This window comes from Aulostomus chinensis, chromosome 6 (genome assembly GCF_037954235.1).
Source record: "Aulostomus chinensis isolate RoL2024-O1b breed Wild chromosome 6, RoL_Achi_v1.0, whole genome shotgun sequence".
NCBI lineage: Eukaryota > Metazoa > Chordata > Actinopteri > Syngnathiformes > Aulostomidae > Aulostomus > Aulostomus chinensis.
In genome coordinates, this window is record NC_141325.1 from 28933968 (window position 1) to 28952509 (window position 18542).

Consider the following 18542-nt stretch of genomic DNA (forward strand, 5'->3'; position numbering starts at 1 on the left):
CACAGTGATCAAGGACTACATGATCTCTGGGTCTCTTCTCTAGTCACTCACCTGGAACTCAGATCTCCATTAAGAAACTTTAGTGAAGTAAATATTGTCTGCTATCAAGTCGTTCCTGATTCCATGCCTGTTCTTCTTCTTAATGAACTCATTACAAACAAATCATTAGCTGCTGTTGCAAAGTTTGACAGTTACTCATGAACTGATGATTAATAAGCAGTCAGTTCATCATTTACTCCTCATTTGTTCCTGAGTAACTACTCGTTGTTTTGTGTACTGTCATTTTTAGTGGTTTTTTTTAATTCATGTTTTCATCTTAAAACATTCCAGAAATCCAGCGTGACGTAGACGAGCATTGACTACGGTTCAGGTGTCAGTTGACTGTACACACGACTGTGTAAAGTATGGGAGCCAGAAGCCGCTGGGGAAGCCAACACCAGTTGTCCTGCGTGTTCAATGGCGTCCCAAGGATGACATTAATGATAACATGTAACAATAATGTGAGTCGAGGAGAAGCTTCCTCCCTGCAGCACCTGACCTGACGGAGTCCTGGACAGGTGTTGTGGTGAATGTGTGACCTCACTTCCTTTTTCTGAGTGTTGCCAAAAGTTGTGCTTTGCTTTGGTTTTATTAAAGGTTAGTCAAAAGTCAAAAGGTCAGGTGTTGTTTACAATTTTGTGACATGATTTACCTGACCAAAGGTATGACTTTACTCAACTTGACACTCACAAAAATGACTCAAGGCTCAAGGGTAAAGACTTGGGACTCACTTCAGACTTGCACATGTGACTTATTCCCACCTCTGGAGAAAAGGTTTACATCAATAAATTTAGGCCATCATCAGGATAAGGTAACTACAATGCATGAATACTAATATATTATCACTGATAGGGTTCCCTTGTATGAATGCAGATTCTTCTAATTTAATCATCTTGTCGTTTCCTTTTTGTAGATTTTTTTTATAAAAATTTCCCATTTTCTCACCAACTTCATGTCATTTTCATTCAACTCAAAAGCCCAAAATGGTCTTAAGAAGTGAGTTACACACAGTAATTATATACTAAATTATAAACATGACAACACACAAACGAAATATGACATTTGAAGGGTTAAAATCCTGAAAATGAAGATGTGTGTTTATTATGACCAAGAATAAAGTTGTGAGAGTTTTTTAAAGATATTTTTTCAATTTATTTCACACTTTTGAAAAACAAGTTTACATCATTTCCACATTTCATGAAGGACCAGAATGGCCGCCGTCCTAAGTCTTGATTTTTGGGCTTCAGAAACCAAATCCAGCTTGGCTGAGCTCCTGCTGCCGCCCGTGGGGACCAAGAATGCCGGGCACAGACATTTAGAGGTTGTGTTAATTTTCCTGGGCCTGGAGCAGAGCCAGGTCCCGCTCCTCCAGGAACAGGTTTTAAGCGTCCTGGCCGCTAAATTCCTGGATTTGAAGAAGGAAATTCCTTAGGAGCTCCGTGAAAGCAGGGATGTCCTTATGAAGGCTGAACAGCCCCACGACAAACACCTCCAACTGGGAATCTGTCAGACGTGGGAAGACCCTCTTCAGCTGGTTTCCAAAGTATTCCAGCACATGAACCTGCTTATTGACTGGGGTGGCCTTTTCCACCTCCTCTAACATGCGGGCCAGGATGGCGGCGTATCAGTGACCACAGACAAAATGTGCTGGAGGATGTCGGTGAAGAAGGTCTGGTCTTCTCTCTTGGTCACTGCCTCCCTTGCTGACATGGTCTGCAGGACAGTGTAGAGGGTCTGTAGACCTGCGTTAGCTACGTTCCTCATTGTGTGCTTGAAAGCCCAGAGTATTGTGTATCGGACGATATTGAACTGGGCGGGGGCGAAGCTCAAGAAGGCCTGGGAGCACTGCGACATAGCAGCTTTGAGGAGGCTGAAGAAATGAATCCTGTGCTCCGGGAACGCCTCAAAGTCCCTCTTCATCATGTTCCAAGTGCAATCGAAGACGGCGTCAAAGATCTGGGGAATTTGGCCACTGACGCGGTCTCCCAGCTTATTCACAACAGTCGCAATGGTGCAGAGGACCTCGGGATCCCGAGCAGCTGGAACATTGTTCTGGTAGTCCAGAAGTACTGCGTCCAGCAGGGGGGGCACAAACGTGTCTGCCACCACTTGAGGGTCGTCTGAGCAACTGACCCAGCCAGAGATCAGCTTCAGAATCTGTCTCTTAACCATCATCATGCTGTGGATGTGAGGGACCTTGGTCACCGTCTCCCCGTTGTTCCGGATGGCCGTGGAGATGGCGGCACTGAGAAGCTTGTACACATGGAGCATGTCCAGGTAAATTTGTCCCAGCTGGACTACAAACAGGTGCCCAACAGCTCTGCAGGCTGTGACATTGACCTCCAGGATGCCCGCCAGCTGACCCAGCGTCATTTCTTCCGGGAGGATGTTGACATTCTTGGTGGCGGCCACGATGATTCTCCTCCACTCCTGATTAGGCAGCCTCATGTACTTCTTTATCAGCTGCACCTGAACCTCCTGGTCTTCCTGGGCCTCGATCATGCAGCCGACTGCCTCATAAATCACGTGGACCTGCTGTGGCTGCAGGTCACGGATGATGGCTTGGATGTGGTGGAGGATCTCATTAATGAAGGGCACCGTCTCACCCTCCTGAACCTGAACAAAACTGTGCCGACACTTCTGTGCAACTGTTAAAAAGGTGTTGCAAGCCATGTCTTGCACACCATCTTGAGTCTGGTGCATGAACTCAAACAGTTTCTTGACAACAACTTTCAGCAACACCCAGTGGGCTCTCAGGAAGCCCAGCACCACGTTGTGAAACATGGGCACGTTCAGGAAACGGATCAAATATTCAGTGAGGTTGGTCTCACCGATGTAATCCAGAAGCCCAAACTCAGCTCCAAGAGCACAGTGAAGCAGGAGAAGGAGCGTCTCCAGTGTGGCGTTCACCAACCGAGCATTCTGGGAGTTGTCCATCACAACCAAGCACAGCTTGAATAATTGGGGAAACTCACTCCGCAGGTGGTCTTTCAAATGTTTTGCCTTCAGGTGGGTCGTCTGGCCTCTGGAGAAGTCCAAGACCTCCTCACAGAACAGTTTGAGGATGGCCATGTTGTTCTCACAGAGGCTTTCACTGATCACACTGGCACCCACGATGTCATAAATGAAGTTGGGCCAGTGGTCGGGCCACTCCTGCTTCAGTATCTCCACTACTACCGCGTTGAGTCTGAGAAGGCACGCTCCCTCTTTCTTCATGATTGCGGGATGATGGGAGATCTCAATAATTGACTGAACCACAAACTTCTTGACTGCTTCGCTCTGATTTCTTGTCAGAGTCTTCCAACGAGTTTGGACGAGTCGCTCTAGCGTCTGCAGGGCGTAATACTTGGTCTGCATGTCCTTAGAACTCTGCAGGATCATGTCAACCTTGGTCCAGGCATCTGGATGCTCCATGAGGTTGTTCAGCAACTCCTGGGCTACTTGTTGCTGAGATCCAGTGCCATGGTGCATGGTGTTGATGACGTTCTCCAGCAGGTTGATGTCCAGTTGCTGACTGAAATCCAGCAGCTTACTGGCTGGATGGTTTGCAAACATTGTCATTTTCTGAACAGAGATTCTAGGAAGCAAAGACTTAGAACACAACTGAACTAAAATGTTTCGCTTACATGTCCCTCGATGACAGTGAGAGATCATCACAGGTTCACTCACCTGACAGTGATGTGACTGTGTGAGTGATGTGTGTGAGTGATGTGTGTGAGTGATGTGTGTGAGGCTTTGATGCTGAGTAGCTTGCCACATGGTGCCACTGCCAGACTTCCAGACTATGTAGAGTTTGTCCGGCATTTTTTTGTGACATAAACGCACCAGCACCCAAGCTATTCTCCCACGCTTTGGACGTGATGCTAAGTTGCTAAGTAACGACAATCTCTGCCTTCCTCTGGGTGAGCTCACCTGCAGGGTGGCCTGAATGAACCGTTCTCCCCCTGAAAATCCATCCAAACTGCTGTCATAAAAGCAGAAGCTAACTAAGAAGATGCTGCAATGCTTGTGATGTCTCTGAGGTCACCAAGCGTCACTAGAGAAAAAAAAATCACACACCACACACGAGTGCGCGCACACACACACACACACACACACACACACACACACACACACACACCCAGGAGAACCTCATTGGTTCTTACTGGCATTTATTGTGTTTCTTCTTCTTCTTTTCATGCCGCGAGAACTGCAAACCCACAACATTAACAAATGAATCGCTAATACACAGAAAACCCCTCAGTAGCCGCTTGCTGTGAGGGAGGCCCTTGACAACTTCGGCCGCGCATAGCAAGTAAGAGCATCCATTAGATCTTCCGTGGCAGCACACAGGTACCAAACATTAGTTCCGGACCAAAACATGAAGTACACAGCAAATTAAGTACACGATGAAATCACCTCATGTTTTATCTTCTAACACACAAATGAATTTGCTTGTTTCAAATTTTTAATCTAAGTTATTTATCAACGTGAAATCATCAATCGTTGTTTTTTTTAACATAAATTCACCAGCACTGAGTCTATGTCACAAGCATTAGTCAGGATGAGGTGGGTTGTTCCCACTGTGCACGCAGGGAGGCAGAAGCCATGCTCACTCGATTCAAGATTTACTTGAATAAAACCTGTGTAACTGGTGAAGAGACGCAATTTGACAACCGACTGAACTGGGAAATAAGGAATCAACCACCAGCAGGACTTCCATTAATTTGTATTCTTTGCTATTATGTTTTTATTGTTTCTGCTTCATTTGGACATTAAGTGGAAAAAAAACCCCCACCAACAACAGGGGGAGGAGACAAATAATGATGTCCCTCGTGAAAATGCACCGGCAAATTAATCGTGGTTGACTGTTGAGCTTCAGGCAACAACAAATGTGTATTGACTGGATTGTGCAACAGAGCACAAACACACTGGTACAGGCTCCGTGTGTGTGTTGCATGTATAATCACTGGGTGTAAAACACAAACTGAATACAGCAAAACTAAATCTATACAGTTCATGAGAAGAGGAAGGATTTAAATGAAATATAGTTTCTTGAGAAGAAAAAGATTATGAGAAGAGAGAAGAGAGAATTGCAGCAGAAGGAATCTTGTTTTCCTGTCATTTTCGGATTTAAAACCATTTTAAACTGCGATTTAATATATTAAAACACAAACAAACCCCCCCCCCCAAAAAAAAAAATCAAAAAACTGAGTTGTGAAAGTTGATGAGGAGGACGATGATACAGTCCATGAGAGCGGTTCCGATCCTCGCACAGAGGAGAAACCAACGCACTCTATAAATAACGAGCGACGCTCCGCTGCTCAGTTCTGTCTGCAGGTCTCCAGTCGAGGTGAGTGACGCTTCTCATTAATGTAACATTTGTGAATGAAAAGTCACTTTGGGTGGACAGTGACTTGTCGCGATGACGCACAGACAGTGATGCTGGAGGGTGGCGGCGGTGCGGGGCGGGGTGGGATGAGGATGAGGATGAGGATGGCTAGTTGCTTGGTGGGGCGCTGGGGGAAAGAGTGAGTCATTTGGTACTCATCCTCATCCGGAGACACTTGGAGCACCTGAAGGTCGGCCGATGATCCAGGCGGATGAGGGCTCTCCACGGTGAGCGCACTTGGCTTCCCCTTCACCGCCTCAAAGCGCGTCTCGGCCGGCGCAGCCGCCTCCACGGCAGCCGGCGGGATGTGAAGAGCACACTCCAAAGTTCGGTGAGTCCGACGAGGATCGATTTTGAAAACTGGGCTTAGTTAATTCATTGTTGGCTTATTTCAAATATCCTAATAGATTAGATGCCGCCACTTGGAACGCGGACTTTGCTGAATTTCTGACCCACTGAGCGGATGTCGGAGACAATAATGGGACCAGTGTTCCCATAGCGGGCGAATCAGAGTCCAGAAAGAATGAGCTCATATTAGAATAAAACTGTTAAGTACGATTTATCTGGTCGAACAGGCTTTTCTCCTCTGTGGGAGCTGCCTGCCTGCCTCCCTGCCAGAAAAATATCAAAGCTGCTTGCACTGCTCCTAAAATAGTTGATCTATATATGAAGCTATTTTTGTTGTTCGGAAATCTCTCTTAAATCTCCAGTAAAGCTTCTGCAACACCAAGTGCTCCTCTCTGGCTCTGGGGAGGTTTTTATTAATGAGGCAAAAAGATGGATGGATGTGAATGACAGTCGACCGTCACAAGTGCCAGCAAGTCCCAGCCGGTGTCAGGCGGACGCCCTGCTGACGCCCGGGTCATGCACACAGTTTACAGCGCTGGGATTCACCCCGCCAGAGCAGAGAGGATGAGAGCTCCTGGACCCACTGAAGACACGGGGTGTCCCGAACTGTCCTCAGCGTGATTGTGGATTCCGGTGCGCCACTGCCGCCGCTGCCCATCCACCACTTCAGCATATTGCTGTGCGTCTGGTTGGAAACCCGCCAAAATGACAAATGCTTAGTCGGCTTTTGTGTTGTGGCTTGTAACTGAACAGACTTCCAACATTTGAGTAAAGGGGGTGGCAAATATTACAAGCTCCGGCAAAGAAAGCCCAAAGCCTCCAGTAGGGTGGTGAGGACGCGCCTGCTCCCTCTGTGGAACCCCTCCGTGGATGTGCGCTACTCCCCGTGAATATGAAGCAGATCGATGCAATCACGCATGCACATACATTAACTGCAGCTCGATGTCTCATTGTCAATTTCAACGCAATTTGTCTCAAAACAGAAAGCTTAAGGAGTCGTGAGCGTCAGGGACAAACCGAATGAGCCGAATAAAATATTCAGAAAACGTCTCAACTCATCAGAAATCTCCCCCAAAAGGTTCCATCCTCAAGAAATAAACCCCCGCTGAAGTTAAATGTTCCCTGCCTCAGGATGGGAGGCGAACCCGGAGGATGACCGTGATGTGTAACCACTTCAAACTGGTACTGAAAGGCAGGGAAACGGTGATAAAGCATTAATGAGAGGGGTTAAGGCTGCAGCTGGAGTTTACTGGAGAATAAATAGAAAAGAGAAGCGAATCGTGAATGAATGAAAACCAAACTAACGTGACTCAATCCAATATTCCCCTCTTCGGTGAACATGGCCTACTGCAGAAACAGAGAGGCAACTTCAAGCAGCAGGGCCAGATTTGAAGAGGAGGAGGCGGAATCTTTCTGCAGTGTAGAACACTGATGTGTGTGTGTGAGCTCCTGCAAGGCTCCTGCGAACAAACATGTATGTCTTACTTCCACAATCCCCTTGAAGTCGTGGGCCCCCCACGCGTTTCTCTGGGTGAGTAGGTGGGAGAAGCGGCCAGGTGCTGGTTCACGATGCCTGCTGAACACAAGCCGTGCAGCACGGTTGCAGCAGTGGGGAGAGCGGGCTAGCGTGGACTGCAACATTTACGTCGGGCCGTACAGCTGTACATCAAATGTGGAGCAGAGATCTGCAGGAAATGTCAGCCTGTGGTTAATAGTGTGGGGGGCTTGAGACGTGAGGGGACTGCAGGACTGCGTAATGATCACCATGCTTTTACCTTCACCATCTCTCTCTGCGTCTCCCCGGAGAGGAAGGAAGGTAGACAAGAGATGGACACAAAAGAGGACAACTCAGATGAACTTTTACTTTAGTCTCAAATAAAGCAGCTTAGCCAAATCCCCCAAAAAAGAAGAAATCATCAACATGGCCGCACTACTTTTACTAATCTATGTTTAGTTAAGGAACATCCACTTTACAAATGTCAGTAATCTGCTGGGACAAGATTATGCTCACATCTGTCAAACTGGAGGACTTGGAACTAGATATTGTTTTAAAGTCAAAGGACAGAACATTCAAAATGAAATTAGTTCCCATGTCTGATGGAGCCGCTCAGCCTAAATTCAGCTGGAGGTACTCAGCGGAACAGGAATGCTAAGTAAAAAGCTGTTTCCTCATTTGCCTGTTTAAGGTATAGCCTGACATGAAGACGTGTAAAGTTCGAGCCAAAGTTTGACACTTTTATCTCCATCCTCTGCCAGCGGGAGTTTACATCATGGCGCTTACATCACAAGCTTTGACGTGGCCTGCTCCGTTCTCACTGTTGCAGCTCTACGTCCCCATCACATCTGGAACATCTGGAGGAGCCACATGATTAAAATACAGACCTATATTATAGTTATTCTAGTCACTGTCTGGACCGGCCTGGTGGCTGTCCACAGAGCATGCTCAGTCTCCATCCCTGGGCACAACTCTGAACTTAGGACTTGGCGATAGGACATTAAATCAATATCCCAATTATTTCAATACCCCAATTTTTATTCACGAGTGATTATTCTCTACGCATTTACACTGTCGTATTAGTTCTCTTAGGAGATTAACTTCATGTGCATTGTGTGAACTTTGTTTGGCCAGGGCTTAAGAGCATGGGATGTTCATTTACAAGTATTTGTGCTGCGGCTTTAAATAACAACAAATGTAGGTCCCATGAAAAGCGCGACATTAAAGAAACACTCAGCGGTTTGTACCACATGTAGCTCGCGGCTACTTAGCTTAGCAAAGCATGCAAACTGGAAGTAGAGGAGACAGCTCGCGTGGCTCTCTCCAGCAGCAACAAAGTTCTCCTGCTGGCGGCTCAACATACAGGACTTGGAGTGAATGAATGACTAAGTTTGTAGTTTTGCAAAGAAAGTTTGCAAAGAGCTCTAAAGGCTGTTTGTTTTTTTCTCTCCATTTCCATTCACGCTACACTAAACTAACTTACCTTTGGTTGTAGCTTCCCGTCGCCTGCCAAGAAGACCAAGAAGCACATTTCTAATAATCTGTACCTGTAACACCCTGACGCAGTAAAGGCACAGCACACACCTGATTGCAGGCACATCAATTAATGTCAGCCAGTGACACTGAGAATTGTTTTGACCTCCACGTGCACAGAGGCCACAGTATCGATTCGTCCTGGGATTAAAAGAAAGATCGGGTTTGTCATGTTGTCGGTCAGCTGAAGATCATGTTCACACCACAAATGACGATAAAACCCACGTCTGGTGTGAGGCTTCAGCTGTGGGGTGTTTCAGATCGCTAGAAAAGGCAACTGGCTAATTGTGATTTCTCTCTTTACCAATCTCACATTGTGTCCAGTCGATATTTGCAGAATGAGGCTGTGGCCACATTGATCTGACAGTCGAGAAGGATCTGAACCACAGCAACATGAAAACAGTTCAGATGTGTTACAGTCAAAACAAGGATGAATGATTTTCTATTTATGCCGTGAATGATGGATGTGCCAGTTCTCTAAAAGACGATTATTTTTTTCTCTTTTGTTCAAGGTTGTGGATTCAGTCACAGTCCCACGCTCGCCGTGCTCACGCTGAAATTGCCGCTGCATTCAACAGGAGGGATCGAAATGTTAACTACCGCTCACCTGCAAATGCATCGAGGAGTTTTTCTGAAATTGGCTTTATGGTTGAGAGAAGATGCAAAGATGTTTCCTGATGCGTGCATCCGTCTCTCAGCAGAATGATAATGCTGTTCTAGAATTGTTTTTGTACCCGCTGCATAAAAGCATTCAGTTTTAAGATCAGTAACATTTTCAAGATGTATGACCTGATCTGCGCCTAGTAGGCTTCATCTGCATATATTATGCTTCTCCCTCTGTGTTTCTGCATGCACCCCCGTAGTTTTATTTATTTTGTGTCTGCATTACCAATGTAATGGCTCATTTGCTAGAGGCATCATCATTCAAAATGCGTTTTGACAAGAGATACTTAATTCGATCATTACACTAATGGCTTCCATGAGAATGCCCTGATGTCCTTGTTCTCGTCTAGTGACTTTAGAAAGGTGTGTGTGGTCTCCTCTCGCTACACAGGACAGTGCGGTGCATTAGCAGGGTCTGGGGACAGATGCTTCCGGTGCTGGACAGCATGACCCCAGAGCCTCTGACTCAGAACTGCTCCAACTGCAGCCAGGCTATTGTACCAGAGCTCAACATGGTCAAGGCTGTGGTTCTGGGCTTGGTGCTTGGCGTGTTCATTGTGTTTGGAGTTGTGGGAAACATCCTGGTAATCCTCTCGGTCGTTTGCCATCGACACCTCCGGACAGTGACTCACTATTTCATAGTTAATCTAGCAGTGGCAGACCTGCTGCTGAGCTCCACTGTTCTGCCCTTCTCTGCCATATTTGAGATTCTGGATCGCTGGGTGTTTGGACGGGCCTTTTGTAATGTTTGGGCAGCTGTGGATGTGCTCTGCTGCACCGCCTCCATCATGAGCCTCTGTGTGATCTCTGTGGACCGCTACATCGGAGTCAGTTACCCTCTGCGCTACCCAGCGATAATGACAAAGCGCCGGGCACTGCTGGCAGTGATGCTGCTCTGGGTGCTGTCTATCATCATATCCATCGGACCTCTGTTCGGCTGGAAAGAACCAGCACCAGAGGACGAATCCATCTGCAAGATTACAGAGGAGCCGGCCTACGCCATCTTCTCTGCTGTGGGGTCCTTCTACCTCCCTCTGGCCATCATACTCTCCATGTACTGTAGGGTTTATGTGGTCGCTCACAGAGAGAGTCAGGGCCTGAGGGAGGGCCACAAGACTGAGAAGTCAGATTCAGAGTTTGTGATACTCAGGATACACAGAGGCAACACCGCTGTCTCAGAGGATGAGGCCCTTCGCAACCGCACTCATTTTGCCCTGCGACTTCTCAAGTTTTCCCGTGAGAAGAAAGCTGCCAAGACGTTGGGCATCGTTGTTGGCTGCTTCGTGCTTTGCTGGCTGCCGTTTTTCCTGGTCCTACCTATCGGTGAGTACCGCCGTGACTCCCTCCTTGTGTGTGTTCATCACACCGTTGCAGACTAACAGTTTCCGGTGTGCTTTCCTATTTCCTATTCCCCTTTGTTTTGCATCAAGATTCAATTCTCTGTTGGCACATTGGTATGATTGATTGGAACATGGTGCGCTCACGGACAGACGCAAAGAAAACAGCACGTTCTATACATAAAAAGACTATCAGAGAATTTTTTCACGAATATAAGTCACAACAATAATCTTGCAGAGATAAAACAACTGTGTCGAATGAATAAACATCAGTATGTAATAAGTTTTGGTAAAGAACTCAGACCTGCAGGGGAATGAACAGCAACATCCAGTAGTTAAAATGCTTCAGGCACACAATAAAACGATCTGTTTTCTTCCCCAATTATTCAAAACTCACCAAGTAGCCTGCAAATTGGGAGCATTAAGGAGACGGACCAGCACCACCAGTGGGACTGCTGGAATGGTAAACATTGCACCGGCCAGTACAGAGAGTAGCCTACGGTGCCAAAGCCATGTTTTTTCTTTGTTGCATAAATATAGTTTTAGTTTTGTGAGCCAGATGAAGTCCAAGCCCTCTGGCTGCTCAAAACAACTCAATATGGTTCAGACACTTTTGTTTTCAACAGGTTTTATTTCATGAGTTTACAGGATGAATATTTCAGGAACACTTAGAGGGAATGATGGCTTTCTTGCTGTGGTTTAGAGGTGTAACGTCTCTTTTTCTCAGTCAGGTGATGTGTAGCTTAGCTTAGCATGAAGACCTCCAAAATGTCCACCATTTTACTGCTTTAGGTCAGCAGTAGGCTGCAGTGGCGCTGCTGATGTCAGCACGATTGGACCGTCGTGAGTAATAATTGTCACTGCCAGAAGAGGAGACAGACGTCCCACATTAAAGCTTTAATGTACGACAAAACATTAAGAATGCCTCTGTCTGGACGAACCATCCCCTGTGGGCACCAGGAGGGGAAGTGCTGGTGCAGTTTTAGTGCAGGATTCACTGCACCTGCATAGTCGAGTTCCAACCTGCTGTGAGGAAAAGCTCCATGTTCTCAGGCACAAATGAAGGCGTTCCGCCGACGGTCACCGTTTACCTGCCCTGTGCTGCAGACCCTCTGCTATCTCCATGGCAACATGCCTATCAGTCACAAGGGGGTTGAAGTTAAGTCAATAAGCTCTGATCTCTTGTCTTTTATCTTATTTTGTTATTGTCATTGTCTATTATTCATTCTGCCCTTTTCATCTCTGGTCAGCTTTAATCAGCAAACCAAAGTTTCTAGGCGCGACAGAAACCTCCCTGTGGATGTCGAAGGGACGATGGCGTTGGTTTGGGTTGCAGCATCTAAATCGATGGATTCCTGGTTTTGTCAGGGAAGCTTAAGACTCACAACCCAATAGTTTATCGAAACCCAAACGTGAACGAGAGCGGTGCTTATTCAACAAACGTGTCGGATTGGTGATTTTAGTGCATTACAACAAATTTTTAAGCAATGTTTAACAAAGGGGACTGGCTTTTTATATCTGGAAGACAGATTTTAGGATCCTCAAAAAATATACCTGTTTCCAGATGAACTGAAGCAGGATTGTGTTTTTGCATCATATTTGATATTTTTGTAAATGTTTTTTTGACAATTGTGACAGCGGAGACGTCTGGTGTATGACACCAGGACAAGCGGAGGTGGTGATGTCATCCTCCGCTCTGACATGTGGTTATCTCCAAACATCCCCGTTTAGCCTCATGCTAGGCTAAGCCATCTGCTAGCTGTAGCTTCATAGCTGTCACTCTTTTCCAATGCTGAGAAAAGTCTTTTCTTTTAAGATGCAAGGGACAATAAATGGGCAGCATTTAAAAAAAAGGAAAGGAGGAGGTTCATATATCTGAGTTCCTGCCTGCACACACACACACACACACACACACACACACACACACACAAACACACGCTCACACACACACACACACACACAAACACACGCTCACACACACACATAAACACACACACACACGCTCACACATAAACACACACACACACGCTCACACACACACACACACAAACACACGCTCACACACACACACATAAACACACACACGCTCACACACACACACACACACACAAACACACGCTCACACACACACACACACACACACACACACACACACATGTCAGGCGTCTTTTAGAAAGCTATTTACCACCTGGATTAAATCATTTTTACAGATCCAGTCATTGATTTCTGTCACCGGCAGCTTTTTGAGTGTTAGCTGATTTAGTAGTTTGATGAGGTTGCTTGAATTTCTCCTCTGTGGGGCTGCACTGAAGTTGCTACTCCAACAAGCCTCGCGGTGTCTTGATAAGCAGACTAAATACTTTGACTCGGTCAGGTTTGACCCTCCATAAATAGGCTCTATAAATCTTTCAGCTCTCTGACAGCCTCCAGTGCTCGCCTGCCTGTAAACAAAAGCACAGAATATCTGACCAATATGTATTTCGAGCGCAGGCTCCTGAATGAAGTGTCAAGCCCTCTGCTGCGTCTGGGACTCATCTCATCTCATTGCCAGCTTGAGAATGACATAGAGCCACAGCCAGACCTTATTTGATGTTCCCTTCAAGAACACCCAGTTTGATGAAGACATGCTTGAAGAAAATCACTTGGATTGTCAGCCATGTATGCAATAATGGGATGGGTGACAAAAATGAAAAAAAAAAAAAAACAAACCCCAGAATAACATAATGAAGGAACAGGATGGCGGCGCTCCGACCCTGGAGGACACACAGGCTCAATAAATGGTTTAAAATGATGTGAATCCTTTACAGTCACCTGATCTCACTGCAACAGTCCACCACCGCCGAACGTGCTCCGTCATTATGGACGGACTCTGAGGCGGAAATCCGCACCACGTGAGCTAACGCCTACAAATCCCTCAGGTTTCTCTCTCCATTCACTGCTCTCATGCTTTTAAATATAGCTGCTACCATTTGGCCAAGACCTTGGCTGACTGGGAAATGAAGAAGAGCTTAACAGCGCTCTCTTACTAATGGCAGCATTAGATGACAATAATCCCTGCACATCTCTGCCTTTTAAATCTGTAAACAATGGCAGATTCTTTATTTGTCGGATGTTCTCGTGGAGTTAACAGCATTTTGTCATCAGAGCAAAGGAGATTGGAATTTGTCATTAACAGTATGTTGCATGCTGTTGCTATTTTTACATCCCCTCCTGATTGGCCCGCTGCAGTGCGGCCTCAGTGACGTCACGGTGTGCGCCGCTACATCACGACCCCGTAGAGTTACACAGGGATGACGCATTTTTTGGAGGCTTGCTCGGAGGTTAACATCACCGTCGGATCCCTTGACCAAAAGCAAAAGATACTTTTACATTTAATTTTGGATTTTTGCTGAAAATCAGCTTTGCGGGGAAAGTTTGAGAGGCTCTGTTTAGCAAAGTGGGCTTCGCAGATCCACTGCTTCTTCGATTTCTGTCGCAAAAATGCAACTGTTGTAAGTGCAAAGCCGCAAACTCCATGGATGAACGACCACAACAAACTTCAGGCTTCCTCTGTTTTCAGCATTTATTTTTTAGCAGGTTTTGTTCGTGGCGTTTTCTGACGTATTTTTATGCAGAACTTTGAAGTAGGTTAAGTCAGCGTTTTTACCACAGGGTTTACTCCAAGAATTGAACTGAAAACTCGTTCAGACGTCCCACTGACTTGGAGACGAGGGACCCTCACTTTTTATGCCTGGGTTTTAGGATTCATTCGTTCTGCAGAGATGTTAAACCACTCAAATGCAGCAAAATCAAGATTTACTGCTGGTGTGTACTTGTCCATGCGCACATATTAATACCTTTATTTTAGGTGCAGTGACAGGGGTCACTCCTGGTGATGAACTCTAAAAGCATTATAAAACAAATATCCCATCAACTCCTCTGAACCTTTCATTGTGCTCCTGCTGCCTGCATCGTCACCGTTCACTCTGAAACATACATTTTTTACAGATTATTTTAATATTTATAGAATTACAAGTCTCACATTGGTGGCAGCTGAAGTGGTGCAGCGCTTGAATGCTTAATGCGAGCAAGGAATATAAGAAATCTACCCATTCTGTCTTTTTTTTAATTTCATGTACGGGTTTGCCAGTCAGGTCAAGGGCTTGTCTCTGGACGGGAACATCTCATTTTACTCAACGTGAAACACGAAATGTGCAACAGCTGGAGTTACACATCTTGTGCACAACAACAGCCACGAGTGTTTTATTGATTTTGCATCAAAATACGTTCATCCAAAAGACGTAATACCCTTCTCTTCCTCTTCCAAGCAGGATCTATCAGGAGTCCTAGCAATAATAGAATTGTTGATTTTAGCGCAGCTGGGGATAAAACGAATGACTGGTACAGTGAGGCACATCTCTGCATCCAATATCTCATTTTTAAGACCATATTTAACGCCTACAGCAGCGAGAACAATAAAACACTTTACAAGGCTGCTTCCCCTCTTCTACCTCCAAACATGGATGAGAGCCATTAAGGCTGTTCTCCCTCCTCTTCATTAAGATTCCGGCTCACACAGTCTGCTGCGAATGCTTCCTCTCATCAACAGTCGCGCTATTAATGATCTCAGTTGCGATGAAATCTGGAAGCTTAATGGCTTCACCAAACATCCAGATAAGCGAGTGTGAACGAGACGTTTGTTTGGTATAAAGAAGACATTCTCTGGAACTGATACCAGATCATGGAAGTGGAGTTTGTGGTCCCAGATGATGAATCTCTCATGAATCTGGTGACCCTCTTGTTTTTTCCTGCGGTGCAACCGTGTGATTGACAGCTCTGGTTTTGAGTGAGTTTTCTGGTTCAGCATGAAACATTGTAAATATGTCTCAAACATTTAGTGTTCCCAGAGGATAAGTTCTAATAAGGTGGCGTTTCCTCCCTACAGGCTCCATGTTCCCTGCCTACAGACCCTCAGACACTGTCTTCAAGATCACCTTCTGGCTGGGTTACTTCAACAGCTGCATCAACCCCATCATCTACCCCTGCTCCAACCAGGAGTTCAAGAAGGCTTTCCAGAGTTTACTGGGAGTTCGCTGCCTCAGAATAACTCCCAGAGCCCATCATCAGCATCTGAGTGCAGCTCAGAGTCAACCGCAGGGCCCCAACCAGCCCCTGACTCTGGCTCTGGACAGCAGGGGGGCATCCTGTCGGCTCAGCCCCTCCTCCTCAGTGGCCCTGTCCAGAACCCCTTCCTCCAGGGACAGTAAGGAATGGAGGGTCTTTTCAGGAGGCCCCACCAGCGGAGCCGGAGCAGCAGAAACAAGCAGGACTAAAGTGGCCAAACTCTGCAGTAAAAGCTTTCAGCGGACCTGCTGCTGCATCCAGGATGATGGGAGCCCCCCAAATGAGTCCAACTGTACCCAGGCCCCTCCAGTGGGAAACCTCCCCACCATTAAAATCCACCAACTGTCTCTGTCGGAAAAAGGCGAGCCTGTATAACCACCGCATTCCTCATCCATCAGTCAAGCCATTCTAACATTTAGTCAGAACCCGCTTTCAAGATATCTGTGCTTAGAGTTGAACTTCAGCATGGCTTTGGTTTCAGAACTGCAACTTTTGATATCTGCAATAACATTTACTTCCTGCTGCCATCCATGTGTTGGTTTCTCATTACAGACCTCGAACATTCAGCGGCGGGTACTCATAATTCACTTGTTGTTATCTGCAGGTTCACTGGTTCGTAGCTCAGGTTCTAATAATCTCCTAATCCTGACAAGTCAGTTCCAGGGCAAATTATCTTGGGTATTCCTCAATTCCAGATACCCACACTGAAATGAGCAGAATTGTTAGGAGGCAAAGAGGCCCTTTAGATGTCTCTAACTGGAACAACTGGTCAGCTTTTGTAATATACATCAATCTATCCATCTATCTATCAATCTATCTATCTATCTATCTGTCTATCTGTCTATCTATCTATCTATCTATCTATCTATCTATCTATCTGTCTATCTGTCTATCTATCTATCTATCTATCTATCTATCTATCTGTCTATCTACATTGATAGATAGGTAGATAGACAGATAGATAGATAGATAGATAGACAGACAGATAGATAGATAGACAGACAGATAGATAGATAGATAGATAGACAGACAGATAGATAGACAGACAGACAGATAGACAGATAGATGTACACACATATGCATAACAACTTGGATGTCATAAAGACATGAGAGAGATCTGCAGTTACCGTTAAACAAGTAAACACGCAGTTACAAATGGCTGCCGTTGTCGTTTAGGCTGCCTGATGAGCTGCGTGTCGTTTCCAGCAGCGTCATTATAGTTTCCGTTCACGTAAATCTGCTTTGACTTGTCGTGAATGACGTTAGAAATATCTCAGATTACAATTCTGACTCGTCCTCAACGTATTGTGACTTGCCAGGAGGATATCACGGGTATTCATCATTCTTTGCTAATTTGTTAAAGTAAAGTAGAAAAATGTTACAGTGGCTTGTTCTCACTGAAGGAGAGTCGATGGCGGCAGCTGTGACACTTTAAACTGAAACATGTTTGTCCCGACAGCATTCCATGATATTCTCGTAGGTGAGATCATCAAAATCACTCAAATTTGAAGTGGAAAAAAATAAAAATCTGTACATCTGAGAAGCAGCTAAAATACTTTGCAACAACGGTATCGTGTTTACATCTTTTTACTCAGATGAGCAGTACAGATGTACAAATATGTAAATAAATGTTTCTACGCTGCATGACTTCCTCAAATACTACAATAATGCTGCTCAGTGGTGCTCCGGTTGTTTGCCTACTGCTGTTCCTCCTGTCAAACTGCTGTTTGTGTACTTTGGTGTACACGGAACAAACCAAGGAACCTCGCCTACTTCCACGTCACATCACAATAAATTTGTATGACAGATTCCTAACGAGACACTCTTGTGGACTGTTGTGTTGTTGTTTCTTTCTCTTTTTTTATGAACTAAAAATATAGCCCCCCCCCCCAATTTTTTTTTTTTTTTTTTGAGTTCATCTCCCTTCATTCCCACAATTCCATGTACCTCCGAGCAGTGCCAGATGGATGTCTTAATATGCCTCTGTGGTATTTTAACTGACCTTGTGGTTGCTGACCTAAATCCTGACTGGCCCCCAAGCCTCTTAAAAAATCCACCAGATTTAGCGATGTCAGGATAAGTCATACACAGTCTCAGACATTCTTCTCTCAGGCCTTATTTCTGTTATTTGCATAAATTCAAACTAAACCCTTCACACAATCTGTGAGGGCCGTTCACCAGCAGAGACCTGGAGTGGGTTTTTTTTTTTTATGCGTGTACCAAAACTGCAAAGTGTTTCAAAAGGGCAAGAGGACAAATTCCACCAACAGCATTGATTTTTACCCTCCTGGCTGCTTTGTCTGTAGTACCGTGATGTTCTCCCTCTGAGGGCGTGAGAGGGGAAGTCAGTCAGTCTCCTTCTCACCTTAAGCTCAGACGCAGAAGTGAAGTTGACATCATTCCCACAGGGAAGCGGCGGGTAATGCAGTGAGTGCTCGCCTGTGTCCGCCTTGTCATTGACTGGCACGTGAACTTGTAAATCACACCACCTCTGCAGATGCCATTAGGAGAGAGCAGCACGAGCAGCAGCAATAATGGCACAAATGACCTGCTTCCCACCCCCCTCTGCTGTCTCTAGCAGTGGGATCATCAGAAATGAACCATCAATAACTACCTGCATCCAGTGCTTTATGAAGGTTTATTAGTTTCTATA

At 45.7% G+C, this 18542-nt stretch overlaps 1 protein-coding gene and 1 pseudogene across 1 annotated transcript; one reads left to right on the plus strand and one right to left on the minus strand.

Moving 5' to 3' along the window:
- Positions 1 to 242: 242 nt before the first annotated feature.
- LOC147260702 (exportin-1 pseudogene) lies at positions 243 to 3615 on the minus strand (annotated as a pseudogene).
- A 1933-nt stretch (positions 3616 to 5548) lies between these two features.
- On the plus strand, positions 5549 to 16765 carry adra1aa (adrenoceptor alpha 1Aa). Its single transcript, XM_086207412.1, has 3 exons — positions 5549 to 5741; positions 9299 to 10772; positions 15711 to 16765. The coding sequence occupies exons 2-3, from the start codon at positions 9875 to 9877 to the stop codon at positions 16262 to 16264; spliced, it is 1452 nt and encodes a 483-aa protein (XP_086063538.1). The 5' UTR covers positions 5549 to 5741; positions 9299 to 9874; the 3' UTR covers positions 16265 to 16765.
- The last annotated feature ends 1777 nt before the right edge of the window (positions 16766 to 18542 follow it).

Coding starts and splice junctions, on each gene's coding strand:
- adra1aa (XM_086207412.1), top strand. CDS start 9,875: ATGCTTCCGGTGCTGGACAGCATGACCCCAGAGCCTCTGACTCAGAAC. Junction 10,773..15,710: donor TTTCCTGGTCCTACCTATCG/GTGAGTACCGCC, acceptor TCCTCCCTACAG/GCTCCATGTTCCCTGCCTAC.